This window comes from Oncorhynchus mykiss, chromosome 21, assembly GCF_013265735.2.
Source record: "Oncorhynchus mykiss isolate Arlee chromosome 21, USDA_OmykA_1.1, whole genome shotgun sequence".
Lineage (NCBI taxonomy): Eukaryota > Metazoa > Chordata > Actinopteri > Salmoniformes > Salmonidae > Oncorhynchus > Oncorhynchus mykiss.
Genome location: NC_048585.1, coordinates 22,959,290 through 22,979,838, shown reverse-complemented (window position 1 = coordinate 22,979,838; position 20,549 = coordinate 22,959,290). Strand labels below are relative to the sequence as shown.

Genomic DNA, 20,549 nt, shown 5'->3' with positions numbered 1-20,549 from the left:
GCATGTCTGTGCTGACTGGCTATCACATCAGGGTGATATTGTGGGCAGGGTGTTGTCACATTCATACAGGCAGACACTCCCAGCTCCAGTCCCTCTGTCCTCTCGGGGACTCTGCTGTGCTATGAGAGGTGAGTTAACTCTTCTCGGCTTGTGGCCCATTCTGGACTATTGACTGAAGGTATTAGTTATATCAAAGCCATTTGCAATATATAAGAGCAGTGTTTCTCAATCCAGTACCAATCTGTCAGTTGGAAGACAATTCTCTACTGTAAATGTGAAGTTAAGACCATAGTTTGACTATCCTTGTTGGTGCAGAGAATAAATACTGTATTCGTCCCTGGTGAATCTTTTCATATAGTGTTTATGTAGATATTCTTCTACACTGAAAAATTGCAGAGCTGATCTACTTGTAGGCATCATAATAGCTATTCTACTGTAGTCTGTACCTTAGTAAGGACATTCATATTTTCAGAAGCTTGGTTACTCAAGGTTTATTGGTATGCTAATGCTGCCTTTGCTTCCAGCGGTCTGGGCTGTTAGATGAGAAGGTTTACGCTGTCAACGCTATTTGGCCGTGGGGTCAGTGAGGAGGCAGAGGATGAGGTCAGTCTCTCTATCCTTTTATATGGCTGTTTGAATCAATTTTAAATGTTCCCTCACTGAAATGAAATGACCTGGCTGGACAGGTGAAACCCTCATAAATAGCCACTGTCCCAATTGTGTTAGTGGTCAGTGGTTACTCCAAGGGAGAGAGGAAGGAAGGATGCATGTTTAAGGTCCAATGCAGCCTTCTTTTTTTTCTTATCTCAATGTAACATCATTTCTGGGTAACAATTAAGTACCATACTGTGATTGTTTTCTATTAAAATGTTTAAAAATAAACAAAAATAGCTGATTTTCTTAGATAAAAAAAGTATACTTTTTTTGTGGGGGGGCCCATCCACCGTTCCCCCTCTTCAGAGGACAAAAAGAACTTGTTTTTACAGCTTTTTATTTTGTTGTATTCATACACACATTTTACATATTATATAACATGATCTTTTAAACCCACCCCTCAGCTACTCAGTCCATCCCAGCTATCTCCCTAACCCCACCCCTCAGCTACTCTCAGTCCATCCCAGCTATCTCCCTAACCCCACCCCTCAGCTACTCAGTCCATCCAACCTATCTCCCTAACCCCACCCCTCAGCTACTCTCAGTCCATCCCAGCTATCTCCCTAACCCCACCCCTCAGCTACTCTCAGTCCATCCCACCTATCTCCCTAACCCCACCCCTCAGCTACTCAGTCCATCCCAGCTATCTCCCTAACCCCACCCCTCAGCTACTCAGTCCATCCAACCTATCTCCCTAACCCCACCCCTCAGCTACTCTCAGTCCATCCCAGCTATCTCCCTAACCCCACCCCTCAGCTACTCAGTCCATCCAACCTATCTCCCTAACCCCACCCCTCAGCTACTCTCAGTCCATCCCAGCTATCTCCCTAACCCCACCCCTCAGCTACTCAGTCCATCCAACCTATCTCCCTAACCCCACCCCTCAGCTACTCTCAGTCCATCCCAGCTATCTCCCTAACCCCACCCCTCAGCTACTCAGTCCATCCAACCTATCTCCCTAACCCCACCCCTCAGCTACTCTCAGTCCATCCCAGCTATCTCCCTAACCCCACCCCTCAGCTACTCAGTCCATCCAACCTATCTCCCTAACCCCACCCCTCAGCTACTCTCAGTCCATCCCAGCTATCTCCCTAACCCCACCCCTCAGCTACTCAGTCCATCCAACCTATCTCCCTAACCCCACCCCTCAGCTACTCTCAGTCCATCCCAGCTATCTCCCTAACCCCACCCCTCAGCTACTCAGTCCATCCAACCTATCTCCCTAACCCCACCCCTCAGCTACTCAGTCCATCCCACCTATCTCCCTAACCCCACCCCTCAGCTACTCTCAGTCCATCCCAGCTATCTCCCTAACCCCACCCCTCAGCTACTCAGTCCATCCAACCTATCTCCCTAACCCCACCCCTCAGCTACTCAGTCCATCCAACCTATCTCCCTAACCCCACCCCTCAGCTACTCTCAGTCCATCCCAGCTATCTCCCTAACCCCACCCCTCAGCTACTCAGTCCATCCCACCTATCTCCCTAACCCCACCCCTCAGCTACTCTCAGTCCATCCCAGCTATCTCCCTAACCCCACCCCTCAGCTACTCTCAGTCCATCCCAGCTATCTCCCTAACCCCACCCTTCAGCTACTCTCAGTCCATCCCACCTATCTCCCTAACCCCACCCCTCAGCTACTCAGTCCATCCAACCTATCTCCCTAACCCCACCCCTCAGCTACTCTCAGTCCATCCCAGCTATCTCCCTAACCCCACCCCTCAGCTACTCAGTCCATCCCACCTATCTCCCTAACCCCACCCCTCAGCTACTCTCAGTCCATCCCAGCTATCTCCCTAACCCCACCCCTCAGCTACTCAGTCCATCCAACCTATCTCCCTAACCCCACCCCTCAGCTACTCAGTCCATCCAACCTATCTCCCTAACCCCACCCCTCAGCTACTCTCAGTCCATCCCAGCTATCTCCCTAACCCCACCCCTCAGCTACTCAGTCCATCCCACCTATCTCCCTAACCCCACCCCTCAGCTACTCTCAGTCCATCCCAGCTATCTCCCTAACCCCACCCCTCAGCTACTCTCAGTCCATCCCAGCTATCTCCCTAACCCCACCCTTCAGCTACTCTCAGTCCATCCCACCTATCTCCCTAACCCCACCCCTCAGCTACTCAGTCCATCCAACCTATCTCCCTAACCCCACCCCTCAGCTACTCTCAGTCCATCCCAGCTATCTCCCTAACCCCACCCCTCAGCTACTCAGTCCATCCCACCTATCTCCCTAACCCCACCCCTCAGCTACTCTCAGTCCATCCCAGCTATCTCCCTAACCCCACCCTTCAGCTACTCTCAGTCCATCCCACCTATCTCCCTAACCCCACCCCTCAGCTACTCAGTCCATCCAACCTATCTCCCTAACCCCACCCCTCAGCTACTCTCAGTCCATCCCAGCTATCTCCCTAACCCCACCCCTCAGCTACTCAGTCCATCCCACCTATCTCCCTAACCCCACCCCTCAGCTACTCTCAGTCCATCCCAGCTATCTCCCTAACCCCACCCCTCAGCTACTCTCAGTCCATCCCACCTATCTCCCTAACCCCACCCCTCAGCTACTCTCAGTCCATCCCACCTATCTCCCTAACCCCACCCCTCAGCTACTCTCAGTCCATCCCACCTATCTCTCTAACCCCACCCCTCAGCTACTCTCAGTCCATCCCAGCTATCTCCCTAACCCCACCCCTCAGCTACTCTCAGTCCATCCCACCTATCTCCCTAACCCCACCCCTCAGCTACTCTCAGTCCATCCCAGCTTTCTCCCTAACCCCACCCTTCAGCTACTCTCAGTCCATCCCACCTATCTCCCTAACCCCACCCCTCAGCTACTCTCAGTCCATCCCACCTATCTCCGTAAACAGCCCTCTTATGATTTCCATGTGCCATATGTTTTTTTAACTGTGCTGTGATGTTTCACATGAATTCTGAACCTGTCTAATCGCATAGTATTGTAAGATAAATATTTTTACTAAAAGTATTATTATATTGTTGATTGATTGACGATGGTTTTCTAAATCTCCCAACAGTGTTCATTTGAGATAAATGTTGTGGGTTTTCAGCCATTCCTGAACCTGTGACCAGAAATATGACAAATAGCTTCTTAGCAAAGATCAATATCTCTAACAAGAATTTTGCTAGGACTCTCTATGAGTGGTCTGAGTTGGGAGGGGAACAATTTAAACTAGCTGTTATCGGCAGAGAGGTTTGGAACTATAGTTCTTATTGGTCTATTAACTCATTTACGAACTGGAGATGTCACCAGGCAGGCCAAAACTGCATCCCACCAAAGCAGGCTGAAATTTCAGCTCTTACACTAAAATTATCATAATTTTCACAGTTTCACAGTATTATTCCAGCCTCATGGTGTGGAAATATATATAAAACACAGAAAAATCACATTTTTGACTGCACTGTGTCTTTAAAGAGTTATTGGAAAGGGGCCACACCATTTTCCCATCTGTCAATGTCAGGAAGACCGGTAATGACTGATCCATCCACCTGGGGTCATTGTTCCCCTGATATAGTCGGCATTCCACTCACACCTCAGCTATATCATAATTACATCTAACGAAATTCAAGAGCACTTGGCTTTTGAACATGTAAATGGCTGTTGTTGAGGAGGTCTTTGTTGATGTGAAATAACATTGCCAAAGGTCAGCAGTTCCAGGTGTTGCAATACATCCAGCTACCTCTCACTAGAATGCGACCGGCTTTCATTTGGAAGCCAGTCACATAGGCACCAGGACAGGGACCGGGGGACAATTTCATAAAGAACCTGAGTAATCTTTTGGCGCCTTGCGGCTGCGCTTTATCGCAGTGACTGAAAGGTGTTCGAATTAACTGGAGTGTTTAAATGTGTTTCCAACTTCACTGTCTCTCAGTGGGTTGAAGCTCCTGGTGCTTAAGGTCTAAGGGATTAGTATAAAGGGCTTAGGGTTTATTGGAACCTGCTGTAAAGTAACACAAGTGTGCCATGTTTGGTTGGTTAGGTTTAGTGTGTGTAGGATATCAGGGCTGTGTCGCTGGTGTTTCAGCTACTGTCTCTGAGTCATTTGTGTAAATGGAGTAAAATGGCGTCTGATTTAAGTGAGAGGACTTGTACTGCCATGGCGATACTTCCTTGTGGCTAATTATAAGGTCAGTGAACACTCAACACATCTCTCATCTCACTCTCCATTTTCTCTCTGCAACTCTCTCTCTCTCTCTCTCTCTCTCTCTCTCTCTCTCTCTCGCTCTCTCTCTCTCTCCATTTGTGTGTGTGTGTGTATGTATAATGAGGTGGCAGCTGTGTTGGTGGTGATGCCAGCTGAGCACCAGAGGGAATATAAGGGTTCATCCCTCTGCCCCCTGGTACCCTCATCCCTCACCTCACCACCTGTCTGTCTGTCCCCATTCTATCCCTTCTGAGCAAACTCCCTCTTTTCTTTTCCCTCCCTCTGTTTCTGCTACATTTCCTTATCACCCTTATACTCTCCTTCCTCCCACACTCCTCATTTTGTCTCTTCCGTTCTTCCTTCTGTCCATATCGTATTCATATCTGTATTCCTCTGGAGATGACATATGATGAGTCTGTAGTATTTCCTGGACAGGAAGACAAGCCTCCCGACTCTGTAGATGTTTAATGGGTCAGAGGGGGCGGGGCGTCAAAACATTTATTTGTAGGGTTTTCAGGCCTTTAGACTTCCTCTTGAGCACAGTGCTGTAAAAATACCCCTGGCCCTATTCTGTTCACCTCCCCTGTGTGTCACAGCTCTTAATGGGCCCAGAGAGACAGAGAGAGACAGAGAGTGAAAAAGACACACTGAATGGTTCTCAGAAACAAATGGGCTTAGCCTTAGTGAATGATAGTTGGGGGGTATATTTGAATAAGTGTGGCAGTGGGAGCAGAGCCCAGTTGCGTTGAGAGACAAACACATGCACGCACACACACACACACACACACGCACACACGCGCGCACACACACGCACGCGCGCACACACACAGAGGCCCAGGCCGGGTGTTATCTAGGGGTGTGCAGATTAACGGCTCTGTCTGAATGTGTTCACCACTGAGACAGAGCAGGGGGAGGTGGGAGAGACTACTTCACTAACTTTACCAACTCTATCCCAACAGCAGTATACGGAGGTCCTGTATTCCCTCCCTCTCCTAACCTGTCAGACATCCCTACTACCTCTCAGCCTGTTGTTCTGGTTGCTGACTCCTGATTGGCCTCAGAGGTAATAAATGAATGCCGTGGTGAAGTGTGCCCGGGCGGGCCAAGGAGCGAGGGTGATAAGAATCAGCGACCTCAGGTGGGGGGTGGGGGCTGATTACTGCCTTATAAGGGCGACTCTGCCAACCCCTCAGGAACAGGGCAGAACCATGCAGAACAGAACAGTACAGAAAAGACTGCTGAATGCACCTCAGGACAGGACAGAACAAGACAGCGGACTGACAGCAGTTCAGTAGTGCCTGGTGCGTAAGGGAACGGGCTCAGAGCGTGTGTGTGTGTGTGTGTGTGTGTGTGTGTGTGTGTAGGAGTGTATCTTTGGATTTTTAGGGTGTTGGGAAGGGAGGTCCGAGCCGGGCCTTGTAACGGCACATCTTTATCACCACTGACAGGAAGGAAGGGTTTTCACCAGAGCCAGAGGGAAACCACACACACACACACACACACACTCCTCCCACAGTGGCTGTTCCTCTAAAAGGCTGCCAGCTCTTTGATGATCACTGAGCGTCTTCTGAAGTTCGTAGGAATGAACTTTGACTTCACACACTCTGGCCCTTAACCCTGAGGAAGAGAAGAGATGAAGAAGCACTTCACGACCATCCCACTCATCCACGTCATAGAGGTAGGGTGTGTGTGTGCGTGTGTGACTGAGACTGAGACTGTATGTCTCAAGGTACTACAGTCTCCAAGCTGTTTCCAGTCTAAACATAGTCAGAACTGTAGTCACATGCTGTTAGCGTGTGTGTTTATATGACAACGGTTCATAGGCAGACTTTGACAAGCACCACATGAGGAGCTGTGTGTGTGTGTGTGTGTGTGTGTGGGGGGGGGGGGGGGGGGGGGGGGGGGGGGGGGCATTTGGGTGGATGTAAACACCAGGTAAACAGACTGTAGTGTTACAGAAAAAGAGCCAAGCAGGGAGAGGTTGTGTCAGACGTGTTGTGTCCTGCCCCTGTGTGGTGTGTGTGTGTGTGTGCGCGCGCTCGCACGTATAGTTGTACTATGCTGCTTGCCTAATGCCAGAGGGATGTCTTTAAAACCAGTCAGTCATAGATCATTGATCTGCCTTTAGTTATCCAGACCCCATCATTAATCTCTCTCTCTGCCCTGCCTGTTTTTTTATTTCTCTCCCTCGCTCTGTCTCTCTCTCTCTGCCTTTCTCTTTCTCTGCCTCTCTCTCTCTCTGCCTCTCTCTCTCTCTCTCTAACTCTCTCTCTCTCTAATCACCCCTTCCTTACCTTTAATACCTCTCTCTTTCTCTTTCTCTCTCCTCTCTCTCCTTCTCAGTGGAATTCAGTACATATAGTTATTAATACCTGATGAGGCTCTGTGCCCTACTGTAGCTGGCGCGAGCCTGTGTCTGTGCCTCTCTTATTCTTATCTTATCTCTCCATCACCATGGACGTTCCACTACAATGATGTTGACTATATGTCTCTGTGTTAGAATGACATCATATTCCTGGCTCCAGTGTGTGAGTGCTGAGCAGTGCCTCCTGGTAGTGGTAGTTGTTGTGATTGTGCTGTGTGTGTGTGTGTGTGTGTGTGTGTGTGTGTGTGTGTGTGTGTGTGTGTGTGTGTGTGTGTGTGTGTGTGTGTGTGTGTGTGTGTGTGTGTGTGTGTGTGTGTGTGTGTGTGTGTGTGTGTGTGTGTGTGTGTGTGTGTGTGTGTGTGTGTGTGTGTGTGTGTGTGTGTGTGTGTGTGTGTGGATAATGTCTCTCTTCCAGTCTGTCTTGCCACAGACCACTAATGTGAAAAAAGAGACAGAGAGGGAGAGAAAGAAGAGATGCATGGTGGAGAGGTAGGCTTAAGGCTTGTCAGTTGTTCTCCGGTAAATCTGACCCTGGCTATCTTGATGCTGTCTCTCACCATGGAGGTATACCATTACCTTTATGTTAGGGATGCATTAGGTTACTGTGTGTGTGTGTGTGTGTGTGTGTGTGTGTGTGCGTGTGTGCGTGCGTGTGTGTTAGACAAATGTTGAAATCTTTCCACACCCAACCTCTAAGTGTGTGTACAGAAACTCTAATAATAGAAGTCCTTAAACTCTTACCTGAATAAATAAATATTAGATGCCATGGTAACGCCTTAGTAACTCGTTGCCTTAGATACAAGGAGCTTGGAGGCCTTGGTCAGTTTTTGCTGAGCTCTTTCATGTTGTTTATCACATAGTAGGTGGTGGGTAACTCGGGGACACATCTCTGATGTAGTGTCAACATGGTCTTATTGTTTTAGCTTGTTAGTGGTGTGTGTGTGTGCCTCTGTGAGATTGTGTGAATGAAGGTGCTGGGTAAACATTTAGTGCTCGCTCCACCCAGGGCTCACACACAGACACACAGACACACACACACACACACACACACACACACACACACACACACACACACACACACACACACACACACACACACACACACACACACACACACACACAGAGACACACACACACACACACACACACACACACACACACACACACACACACACACACACCCCGGGGGTAGGGGGGGGGGGTACTGCATTACACAACCCAGCCAGTCTGCTGTAACCCCCCGCTCCAAATGAATCTGGAGCGATGCTGTGTGAGGTTCATCTGGGGAGAATAGTAGTCAGCCTTTCTTGTTGTGCTCCTGATTAGAAAACAGCCACAAGACTCCAAACCCAGTACATTAGTGCTAATTACCTCAGCCCATCCCCGTCATACACGTCAGTCATCACCTCCTAATGTTCTGTTGATGAAAACACTCTCCGACCTGTCCGTGAGGATGAGTTACCATGGGAACAAGATATTTTTTGTCCAGCAAACGTACTTTGATTCCAATGTCAACGCAATTTAATTTGGCCATCAGGTGGCCTGCTAGCATACCACTCACACATGCACTGTCTGTCACACACACACACACACACACACACACACACACACACACACACACACACACACACACACACACACACACACACACACACACACTCTTAGTTACACTACACAGTACACACCCATCACAGCCATTGTAGGTCTGTCATGAGAGAGAGTGATTGTTACAGTGTGTAGTCCTGGGTTTGACAGGTCTCTTATGTATGCTCTTACCTTTACGGTCGTATGAGAGATTGTGTTAGGGTGTGTGTGTGTGTACTGGCTAACTGCCTAATTGTGTTGAACTTGGCTGTGTATGGTGGATGTATAAAGCAAATTAACTAATTACGTGAAACTGAATGAAAACACTTAATCCCAATAAACCCTTCTAATCTTGCAATTCAAAGTACAAAACAAACACTGGAAATAGGCAACAACATTAGCTACATTCAGTTAATTGTCTCAGGGTGATACTTTCCACCCATTAATCCCCCTCCTCCTCCCATTATGTCAAAAGAAAAGACAGTTGTATTTGGAACAACCTCTCATATTCCTACAGGAGGTCTGTTTTAGTGCCAAATCAAAGAAGTTGAACAGAAAATGTGGATGCTGAGTGAAACTCTCTCTATATGTCAACTCTCACTCTATTGACCAGCGCCTGACTCATCATTTGTGTGAATGGAGTGAAAATGAAACTAAAAAAGTGCATCCTTTCTTTCCCTCGTCCTTAATCTCTCCCTCTCTCTATCTTTTATCTGGTGTGATTACGCGTGTTATTCACAGCTGAGTGTGCTTTCGCTCGCTGACAGGCAGGATGCATCAGTCTGTTATTATCAATCCATCTCCATCTGACAGTGGCTCTGCTCTCTCTTTCTCTCCTCTCTCTCCCCCCTATCTCTCTCGCTCTCCTTTCTCTCCTCTCTCTCTCAGCCTGGCTTCTTCTCCTCCAGAGTGGCAGCGGTCTAAGGCACTGTATCTTAGTGCTAGAGGTGTCACTACAGACACCCTGGTTTGATTCCAGGCTGTGTCACAACCAGCCGTGATTGGGAGTCCCACAGGGCTGCGCACAATTGGCCCAGCGTCGTCCGAGTTTGGCCCAAGTAGGCCGTCATTGTAAATAAGAGTTTGTTCTTAACTGACTCGCCTAGTTAAATAAACAAATATTTATATATATTATTCTCTTTCTCTGGCGGTTGTGTCTGTGGTTAATCAGGTACAGACACTCTCTTTAATGATATTCTGCCACACAGTCCAGTCAGATATACCACTGAGGTTGAATACTACCGGCCACCTCCTACCATCACCACCTCTACCAGCCCTGTATTCATGTGCCCCATTTTTTTGCCAAATCAAATTTGATTTGTCACATACACATGGTTAGCAGATGTTAATGCAAGTGTAGCAAAAAGCTTGTGCTTCTAGTTCCGACCATGCAGTAATATCTACAGTGCCTTGCGAAAGTATTCGGCCCCCTTGAACTTTGCGACCTTTTGCCACATTTCAGGCTTCAAACATAAAGATATAAAACTGTATTTTTTTGTGAAGAATCAACAACAAGTGGGACACAATCATGAAGTGGAACGACATTTATTGGATATTTCAAACTTGTTTAACAAATCAAAAACTGAAAAATTGGGCGTGCAAAATTATTCAGCCCCTTTACTTTCAGTGCAGCTGTAACGGTTTTCCGTATAAGAAGGAGAGTCGGACCAAAATGCGGCGTGTCTATTGCAATCCATGTTTAATGAAGTAACACACTAAACACAAACACTATCAAAACAATAAACTTAACGAAAACCGAAACAGCCTATACTTGTGTAACCTAACACAGAACAATGACATCAGGACACTAAGGACAATCACCCACGACAAACTCAAAGAATATGGCTGCCTAAATATGGTTCCCAATCAGAGACAACGATAAACACCTGCCTCTGATTGAGAACCACTTCAGACAGCCATAGACTTAGCTACAACACCCCACTAGCTACAATCCCCATACATACACACCACAAACAAAATCCCATGCCACACCCTGGCCTGACCAAATAAATAAACACAAAATACTTCGACCAGGGTGTGACAGAACCCCCCCCCTAAGGTGCGGACTCCCGAACGCACCTCAAAACAATAGGGAGGGTCCGGGTGGGCGTCTGTCCATGGTGGCGGCTCCGGCGCGGGACGTGGACTCCACTCAATCAATGTCTTAGTCCCCTCTCCTCGCGTCCCTGGATAGTCCACCCTCGCCGCCGACCATGGCCTAGTAGTCCTCACCCAGAACCCCACTGGACTGAGGAGCAGCTCGGGACTGAGGGGCAGCTCGGGACTGAGGCAGCTCGGGACTGAGGGGAAGCTCAGGAGTGAGAGGAAGCTCAGGAGTGAGAGGAAGCTCAGGCAGGTTGATGAATCTACCAGATCCTGGCTGACTGGCAGATCTGGAAGAGTCTGGTCGACTGGCAGATCTGGAAGAGTCTGGTCGACTGGCAGATCTGGAAGAGTCTGGTCGACTGGCAGATCTGGAAGAGTCTGGTCGACTGGCAGATCTGGAAGAGTCTGGACGACTGGCAGATCTGGAAGAGTCTGGTCGACTGGCAGCTCTGGCTGCTCCATGCTGACTGGCTGCTCCATGCTGACTGACAGCTCTGGCTGCTCCATGCTGACTGGCAGCTCTGGCTGCTCCATGCTGACTGGCTGCTCCATGCTGACTGGCAGCTCTGGCTGCTCCATGCTGACTGGCTGCTCCATGCTGACTGGCTGCTCTGGCTGCTCCATGCTGACTGGCTGCTCCATGCTGACTGGCGGCCCTGGCTGCTCCATGCTGACTGGCGGCCCTGGCTGCTCCATGCTGACTGGCGGCCCTGGCTGCTCCATGCTGACTGGCGGCCCTGGCTGCTCCATGCTGACTGGCAGCTCTGGCGGCTCCTTGCAGACTGGCAGCTCTGGCGGCTCCTTGCAGACTGGCAGCTCTGGCGGCATCCTGCAGACAGGCAGCTCTGGCGGCTCCTTGCAGACTGGCAGCTCCTTGCAGACTGGCAGCTCCTTGCAGACTGGCAGCTCCTTGCAGACTGGCAGCTCCTTGCAGACTGGCAGCTCCTTGCAGACTGGCAGCTCTATGCTAACTGGCAGCTCTATGCTAACTGGCAGCTCTATGCTAACTGGCAGTTCTGAACAGGCGGGAGACTCCGGCAGCGCTGTAGAGAAGGAAGGCTCTAACAGCGCTAAACAGGCGGGAGACTCCGACAGCGCTGGAGAGGAGGAGGGCTCCGACAGCGCTAGACAGGCGAGGCGCACTGTAGGCCTGATGCGTGGTGCTGGCACTGGTGGTACTGGGCCGAGGACACGCACAGGAAGCCTGGTGCGGGGAGCTGCTACCGGAGGGCTGGGGTGTGGAGGTGGCACAGGATGGGTTAGACCGTGAAGGCGTACTGGAGATCTTGAGAGCGGTGCTGGCACAGGACGTGCAAGGCTAGGGAGGTGCACAGGAGGCCTGGTACGTGAGACTGGCACCATCTTCACCAGCCGACTAACACGCATCTCAGGACGAGTATGGAGCGCTGACCCAGGTGCCATCAAATCCCCGACACGCTCCGTCGGGCGAATTCCATGTTTAAAACACCAACACAGCAACTCCCTCATTTCTCTCTCCTCCAATTTCCCCATTAACTCCTTCACAGTCTCTGTTTCGCTCACCTCCAACACCGGCTCTGGTTCTGGTCTCCTCCTTGGCTCCTCACGATAAACAGGGAGAGTTGGCTCAGGTCTGGCTCCTGACTCTGCCACACTCTCCCTGAGCCCCCCCCCAAGAAATTTTTGGGGCTGACTATGGGGCCTCCGTCCGCGCCGCCTTGCTTGCTTCGCAAACTCCATTCTTCTATATCCTTCCGCGCACTGCTCCATCGAATCCCAGGCGGGCTCCGGCACTCTCCCTGGGTCGACCGCCCACCTGTCTATCTCCTCCCAAGAAGTATAGTCCATACTGTACTCCACTTTGGGCTGTTCTTGCCTGTTGACACGCTGCTTGGTCCCTTTGTGGTGGGTGATTCTGTAACGGTTTTCCGTATAAGAAGGAGAGTCGGACCAAAATGCGGCGTGTCTATTGCAATCCATGTTTAATGAAGTAACACACTAAACACAAACACTATCAAAACAATAAACTTAACGAAAACCGAAACAGCCTATACTTGTGTAACCTAACACAGAACAATGACATCAGGACACTAAGGACAATCACCCACGACAAACTCAAAGAATATGGCTGCCTAAATATGGTTCCCAATCAGAGACAACGATAAACACCTGCCTCTGATTGAGAACCACTTCAGACAGCCATAGACTTAGCTACAACACCCCACTAGCTACAATCCCCATACATACACACCACAAACAAAATCCCATGCCACACCCTGGCCTGACCAAATAAATAAACACAAAATACTTCGACCAGGGTGTGACAGCAGCAAACTCTCTCCAGAAGTTTAGTGAGGATCTCTGAATGATCCAATATTGACCTAAATGACTAATGATGATAAATACAATCCACCTGTGTGTAATCAAGTCTCCGTATAAATGCACCTGCACTGTGATAGTCTCAGAGGTCCGTCAAAAGCGCAGAGAGCATCATGAAGAACAAGGAACACACCAGGCAGGTCCGAGATACTGTTGTGAAGAAGTTTAAAGCTGGATTTGGATACAAAAAGATTTCCCAAGCTTTAAACATCCCAAGGAGCACTGTGCAAGCGATAGTATTGAAATGGAAGGAGTATCAGACCACTGCAAATCTACCAAGACCTGGCCGTCCCTCTAAACTTTCAGCTCATACAAGGAGAAGACTGATCAGAGATGCAGCCAAGAGGCCCATGATCACTCTGGATGAACTGCAGAGATCTACAGCTGAGGTGGGAGACTCTGTCCATAGGACAACAATCAGTCGTATATTGCACAAATCTGGCCTTTATGGAAGAGTGGCAAGAAGAAAGCCATTTCTTAAAGATATCCATAAAAAGTGTTGTTTAAAGTTTGCCACAAGCCACCTGGGAGACATACCAAACATGCGGAAGAAGGTGCTCTGGTCAGATGAAACCAAAATTGAACTTTTTGGCAACAATGCAAAACGTTATGTTTGGCGTAAAAGCAACACAGCTGAACACACCATCCCCACTGTCAAACATGGTGGTGGCAGCATCATGGTTTGGGCCTGCTTTTCTTCAGCAGGGACAGGGAAGATGATTAAAATTGATGGGAAGATGGATGGAGCCAAATACAGGACCATTCTGGAAGAAAACCTGATGGAGTCTGCAAAAGACCTGAGACTGGGACGGAGATTTGTCTTCCAACAAGACAATGATCCAAAACATAAAGCAAAATCTACAATGGAATGGTTCAAAAATAAACATATCCAGGTGTTAGAATGGCCAAGTCAAAGTCCAGACCTGAATCCAATCGAGAATCTGTGGAAAGAACTGAAAACTGCTGTTCACAAATGCTCTCCATCCAACCTCACTGAGCTCGAGCTGTTTTGCAAGGAGGAATGGGAAAAAATTTCAGTCTCTCGATGTGCAAAACTGATAGAGACATACCCCAAGCAACTTACAGCTGTAATCGCAGCAAAAGGTGGCGCTACAAAGTATTAACTTAAGGGGGCTGAATAATTTTGCACGCCCAATTTTTCCGTTTTTGATTTGTTAAAAATGTTTGAAATATCCAATAAATGTCGTTCCACTTCATGATTGTGTCCCACTTGTTGTTGATTCTTCACAAAAAAATACAGTTTTATATCTTTATGTTTGAAGCCTGAAATGTGGCAAAAGGTCGCAAAGTTCAAGGGGGCCGAATACTTTCGCAAGGCACTGTAACAAGTAATCTAACCTAACAATTTCAACACAACTACCTTATACACACAAGTGTAAAGGAATGAATAAGAATATGTACGTATAAATATATGAATGAGCGATGGTCGAACGGCATAGGCAAGATGTAGTAGATGGTATAGAGTACAGCATATACATATGAGATGTATATGAGATTAGAGTAATGTAGGGTATGTAAACATTATATAAAGTGACATTGTTTAAAGTGGCTAGTGATACATTTATCACATAAATGTTTCATTATTAAAGTGGCTAGAGATGAGTCAGTATGTTGGCAGCAAGCCGAATTTCATCCAACTCCTTCAACCTCAATTTCTTCAACCTCCAACCTCACCACACTGTCTGTGTGGGTGGACCATTTCAGTTTGTCTGTGATGTGTACGCCAAAGAACTTACTACCTTCTCCACTACTGTCCCGTCAATGCGGATAGGGGGCAGCTCCCTCTGCTGTTTCCCGAAGTCCACGATCATCTCCTTTGTTTTGTTGACATTGAGTGTGAGGTTATTTTCCTGACACCACACTCCGAGGGCCCTCACCTCCTCCCTGTAGGCCGTCTCGTCGTTGTAGGTAATCAAGCCTACCACTGGAGTGTCGTCTGCAAACTTGATGATTGAGTTGGAGGTGTGCATGGCCACGGAGCGGCCCGTCAGGAAGTCCAGGAACCAGTTGCACAGGGCGGGGTTGAGATGATGAGTTTGGATGGTGCTATGGTGTTAAATGCTAAGCTGTAGTCGATGAACAGCATTCTTACATAGGTATTCCTCTTGTCCAGATGGGTTAGGGGAGTGTGCAGTGTGATTGTGGTTGTGTCGTCTGTGGACCTATTTGGGTCTAGGGTGTCAGGTAGGGTGGAGGTGATATGGTCCTTGACTAGTCTCTCAAAGCACTTCACGATGACGAAAGTGATAGTCATTTAGCTCAGTTACCTTAGCTTTCTTGGGAACAGGAACAATGGTGGCCCTCTTGAAGCATGTGGGAACAGCAGACTGGGATAAGGATTGATTGAATATGTCCGTAAACACACCAGCCAACTGGTCTACGCATGCTCTGAGGACGTGGCTGGGAATGCCGTCTGGGCCTGCAGCCTTGCGAGGGTTAACACGTATAAATGTTTTACTCATGTTGGCTGCAGTGAAGGAGAGACAGCAGGTTTTGGTAGCGGGCCGTGTCAGTGGCACTGTGTTGTCCTCAAAGCGAGCTAAGAAGTTGTTTAATTTGTCTGGGAGCAAGACATCGTGGTCCGCGACGGGGCTGGTTTTTCTTCTGTAGTCCGTGATTGACTGTAGACCCTGCCACATACCTCTCGTGTCTGAATTAAGACTCTACTTTGTCTCTATACTGACGCTTAGCTTGTTTGGTTGCCTTGCGGAGGGAATAGCTACACTGTTTGTATTCGGTCATGTTTCCGGTCACCTTGCCCTGACTAAAAGCAGAGGTTTGCGCTTTCAGTTTAGCTCGAATGCTGCCATCAATCCACGGTTTCTGGTTGGGGAATGTTTTAATAGACGCTGTGGCTACAACATCCCCGATGCACTTGCTAATAAACTTGCTCACCGAATCAGCGTATTCATCAATGTTATTGTCGGACGCTATGTGGAACATGTACCAGTCCACGTGACCGAAGCAATCTTGAAGCGTGGAATCGGACAAAAGAGACCGTGGAGGTGGGGGGGATTAGTGGCATGTGGATGGGTCTCTTGATCCATCATTTCACTCTGGGTCTGAATAGAACAGGATGGGAGGAGTAGAGGAGGACAGGGGGCAAGGAGGGGTGTTTTGTTGGGGGTAAAGGGGGAGGGGCTTTCTCAATAGCGTGATGTCTGGCTGAAAAGGAGAGCTGTTTGGGGGAAGCAGGGGGTCCAACGGGAAAGGAGGGAGAGAGAGGACAAGAGAAGGGGAAGGAGAAGAGAGAGAGAGAGGAGGTAGTTTCTGTCTATTCCACTCCCTGCCCTTTCCTCTCTACAGTCTCTCCCTGCTGGTCCCCACAAATAGGCCTGCCATTCCAGTTTAGTACAGTCCTGTTGTGACTTATAATGTAATTTTAGCACGCCAGTGTTGATTCGTCCCAGTCTGTCCTCTGAGTGTGTTTAATAATGTTTGCCAGTCAGAAAGTAGACGAGACTGATTGGTTTGTCAGAGCAATCCCTCCATAGAAACAGTGGCTGTGTGTGTGTGTGTGTGTGTGTGTGTGTGTGTGTGTGTGTGTGTGTGTGTGTGTGTGTGTGTGTGTGTGTGTGTGTGTGTGTGTGTTCTCACTGAGTCTAAAATCAGCAGCTCGTATCAGAAATGAGTGGAGAGGAAGCAGTACAGCTTCTCCACTAATGTAAAACTTGTTAAGTAAGACGAGAGAGAGAGAGAGAGACAGAGAGAGAGAGAGACAGACAGACAGACAGACAGACAGACAGACAGACAGACAGACAGACCGAGAGAAGAGAGTGATTTTAGAGAGAGAGAGAGCGAGAGAAAAAGATGGTGCTTTGGAGGGAGAAGAGAGTGTTTTAAGGGGTATGCAGAATGACGAATAAGGGTTTGAGAGAGATGTGTCATGTATTGTCATGTTGTGTCTTTCTGTCCTTTCCTTTCACCCTGTCTCCCTCTGCTGGTCGTATTAGGTTACCTTTTCTCCCCCTCTTTCCCCCAGCTGTTCCTTGTCTCCTCCTAACTACCTCGTCACCCCTTTTCCCACCTGTTCCCTTTTTCCCTCTGATTAGTCCCCTATATCTCTCTCTGTTTTTGTTCCTGTCTTTGTCGGATTCTTGTTTGTTGTGTTTCATGCCTGAGCCAGACTATCGTCATGTTTGCTGTAACCTTGTCCTGTCCTGTCGGAATCTGCCGGTCTATCTGAGCCTACCTATGTTTGGTTATTAAAGAAGCTCTGTTTAAGTTAGTTCGCTTTTGGGTCCTCATTCACTCACCGTAACAGAAGAATCCGACCAAGAATGGACCCAGCGACTCCGGATCCTCTCCACTCAGCCGTCGAGATCCAGGGAGCGATGCTAGGCAGACACGAGCAGGAATTGTCTGCTGCTCGACATGCCGTTGAGACCCTGGCCACCCAAGTCTCCAACCTCACAGAACAGGTTCACCATCTCCGCCTCGATCCACCGGCCACTTCCAGGGCTTTCGAATCTCCGGAGCCCAGAATCAATAACCCGCCGTGTTACTCTGGGGAGCCCACTGAATGCCGCTCGTTCCTCACCCAGTGTGATATTGTGTTTTCTCTCCAGCCCAACACTTACTCCAGGAGCACTGCTCGTGTCGCCTACGTCATATCTCTCCTTATTGGACGGGCTCGTGAGTGGGGCACGGCAATCTGGGAGGCAAGGGCTGAGTGTACTAACCAGTATCAGGACTTTAAGGAGGAGATGATACGGGTTTTTGATCGATCTGTTTTTGGGGAGGAGGCTTCCAGGGCCCTGTCTTCCCTATGTCAAGGTAATCGATCCATAACAGACTACTCTATTGAGTTTCGCACTCTTGCTGCCTCCAGTGGCTGGAACGAGCCGGCTTTGCTCGCTCGTTTTCTGGAGGGTCTCCGCGCAGAGGTAAAGGATGAGATTCTCTCCCGGGAGGTCCCTTCCAGCGTGGATTCCCTGATTGAACTCGCTATTCGCATTGAGCGACGGGTTGATCTTCGTCACCGAGCTCGTGGAAAGGAGCTCGCGTTCTCCGTTGCCCCCCTCTCCGCATCACTACCATCTTCCTCTGCCGGCTCGGGAGCTGAGCCTATGCAGCTGGGAGGTATCCGCATCTCGACTAAGGAGAGGGAACGGAGAATCACCAACCGCCTCTGTCTCTATTGCGGTTCTGCTGGTCATTTTGTCACTTCATGTCCAGTAAAAGCCAGAGCTCATCAGTAAGCGGAGGGCTACTGGTGAGCGCTACTACTCCTGTCTCTCCTTCAAGATCCTGCACTACCTTGTCGGTCCATCTACGCTGGACCGGTTCGTCAGCTTCCTGCAGTGCCTTAATAGACTCTGGGGCGGAGGGCTGTTTTATGGACGAGACCTGGGCTCGGGAACATGACATTCCTCTCAGACAGTTAAGGGAGTCCACGGCCTTGTTCGCCCTGGATGGTAGTCCTCTCCCCAGGATTCAGCGTGAGACGCTACCTTTAACCCTCACTGTTTCTGGTAATCATAGCGAAACCATTTCTTTTTTGATTTTTCGTTCACCTTTTACACCTGTTGTTTTGGGCCATCCCTGGCTAGTTTGTCATAATCCTTCCATTAATTGGTCTAGTAATTCTATCCTCTCCTGGAACGTCTCTTGTCATGTGAAATGTTTAATGTCTGCTATCCCTCCTGTTTCCTCTGTCTCTTCTTCACAGGAGGAGCCTGGTGATTTGACAGGGGTGCCGGAGGAATATCACGATCTGCGCACGGTGTTCAGTCGGTCCAGGGCCACCTCTCTTCCTCCACACCGGTCGTATGATTGTAGTATTGATCTCCTTCCGGGAACCACTCCCCCCCGGGGTAGACTATACTCTCTGTCGGCTCCCGAACGTAAGGCTCTCGAGGATTATTTGTCTGTAGCTCTTGACGCCGGTACCATAGTCCCCTCCTCCTCTCCCGCCGGAGCGGGGTTTTTTTTTGTCAAGAAGAAGGACGGGTCTCTGCGCCCCTGCATAGATTATCGAGGGCTGAATGACATAACAGTTAAGAATCGTTATCCGCTTCCTCTTATGTCTTCAGCCTTCGAGATCCTGCAGGGAGCCAGGTTTTTCACTAAGTTGGACCTTCGTAACGCTTACCATCTCGTGCGCATCAGGGAGGGGGACGAGTGGAAGACGGCGTTTAACACTCCGTTAGGGCACTTTGAATACCGGGTTCTTCCTTTCGGCCTCGCTAACGCTCCAGCTGTCTTTCAGGCATTAGTCAATGATGTCCTGAGAGACATGCTGAACATCTTTGTTTTCATTTACCTTGACGATATCCTGATTTTTTCACCGTCACTCCAGATTCATCTTCAGCACGTTCGACGTGTCCTCCAGCGCCTTTTAGAGAATTGTCTTTTTGTGAAGGCTGAGAAGTGCACTTTTCATGCCTCCTCCGTCACATTTCTCGGTTCTGTTATTTCCGCTGAAGGCATTAAGATGGATCCCGCTAAGGTCCAAGCTGTCATTGATTGGCCCGCCCCTAAGTCACGCGTCGAGCTGCAGCGCTTTCTCGGCTTCGCGAACTTCTATCGTCGTTTCATCCGTAATTTCGGTCAGGTGGCAGCTCCTCTCACAGCCCTTACTTCTGTCAAGACGTGCTTTAAGTGGTCCGTTTCCGCCCAGGGAGCTTTTGATCTCCTCAAGAATCGTTTTACATCCGCTCCTATCCTTGTTACACCTGACGTCTCTAGACAGTTCGTTGTCGAGGTTGACGCGTCAGAGGTGGGCGTGGGAGCCATTCTTTCTCAGCGCTCCCTCTCTGACGACAAGGTCCACCCATGCGCGTATTTTTCTCATCGCCTGTCGCCGTCGGAACGTAACTATGATGTGGGAAACCGCGAACTGCTCGCCATCCGGTTAGCCCTAGGCGAATGGCGACAGTGGTTGGAGGGGGCGACCGTTCCTTTTGTCGTTTGGACTGACCATAGGAACCTTGAGTACATCCGTTCTGCCAAACGACTTAATGCGCGTCAGGCGCGTTGGGCGCTGTTTTTCGCTCGTTTCGAGTTCGTGATTTCTTATCGTCCGGGCTCTAAGAACACCAAGCCTGATGCTTTATCTCGTCTCTTCAGTTCTTCAGTAGCCTCCACTGACCCCGAGGGGATTCTCCCTGAGGGGCGTGTTGTCGGGTTGACTGTCTGGGGAATTGAGAGGCAGGTAAAGCAAGCGCTCACTCACACTCCGTCGCCGCGCGCTTGTCCTAGGAACCTTCTTTTCGTTCCCGTTCCTACTCGTCTGGCCGTTCTTCAGTGGGCTCACTCTGCCAAGTTAGCCGGCCACCCTGGCGTTCGGGGTACGCT

At 49.2% G+C, this 20,549-nt stretch overlaps 1 protein-coding gene across 1 annotated transcript in view; it reads left to right on the top strand.

The window, feature by feature from the left end:
- Positions 1-6,210: 6,210 nt before the first annotated feature.
- Positions 6,211-20,549, top strand: part of LOC110500035 (transmembrane and coiled-coil domain protein 3) — a 43,868-nt gene continuing 29,529 nt past the window's right edge. Inside the window, exon 1 of the mRNA XM_036957323.1 lies at positions 6,211-6,494. Coding sequence (XP_036813218.1) covers positions 6,450-6,494 — 45 coding nt within the window. The 5' untranslated portion in view covers positions 6,211-6,449. The remainder of the gene's footprint in view (positions 6,495-20,549) is intronic.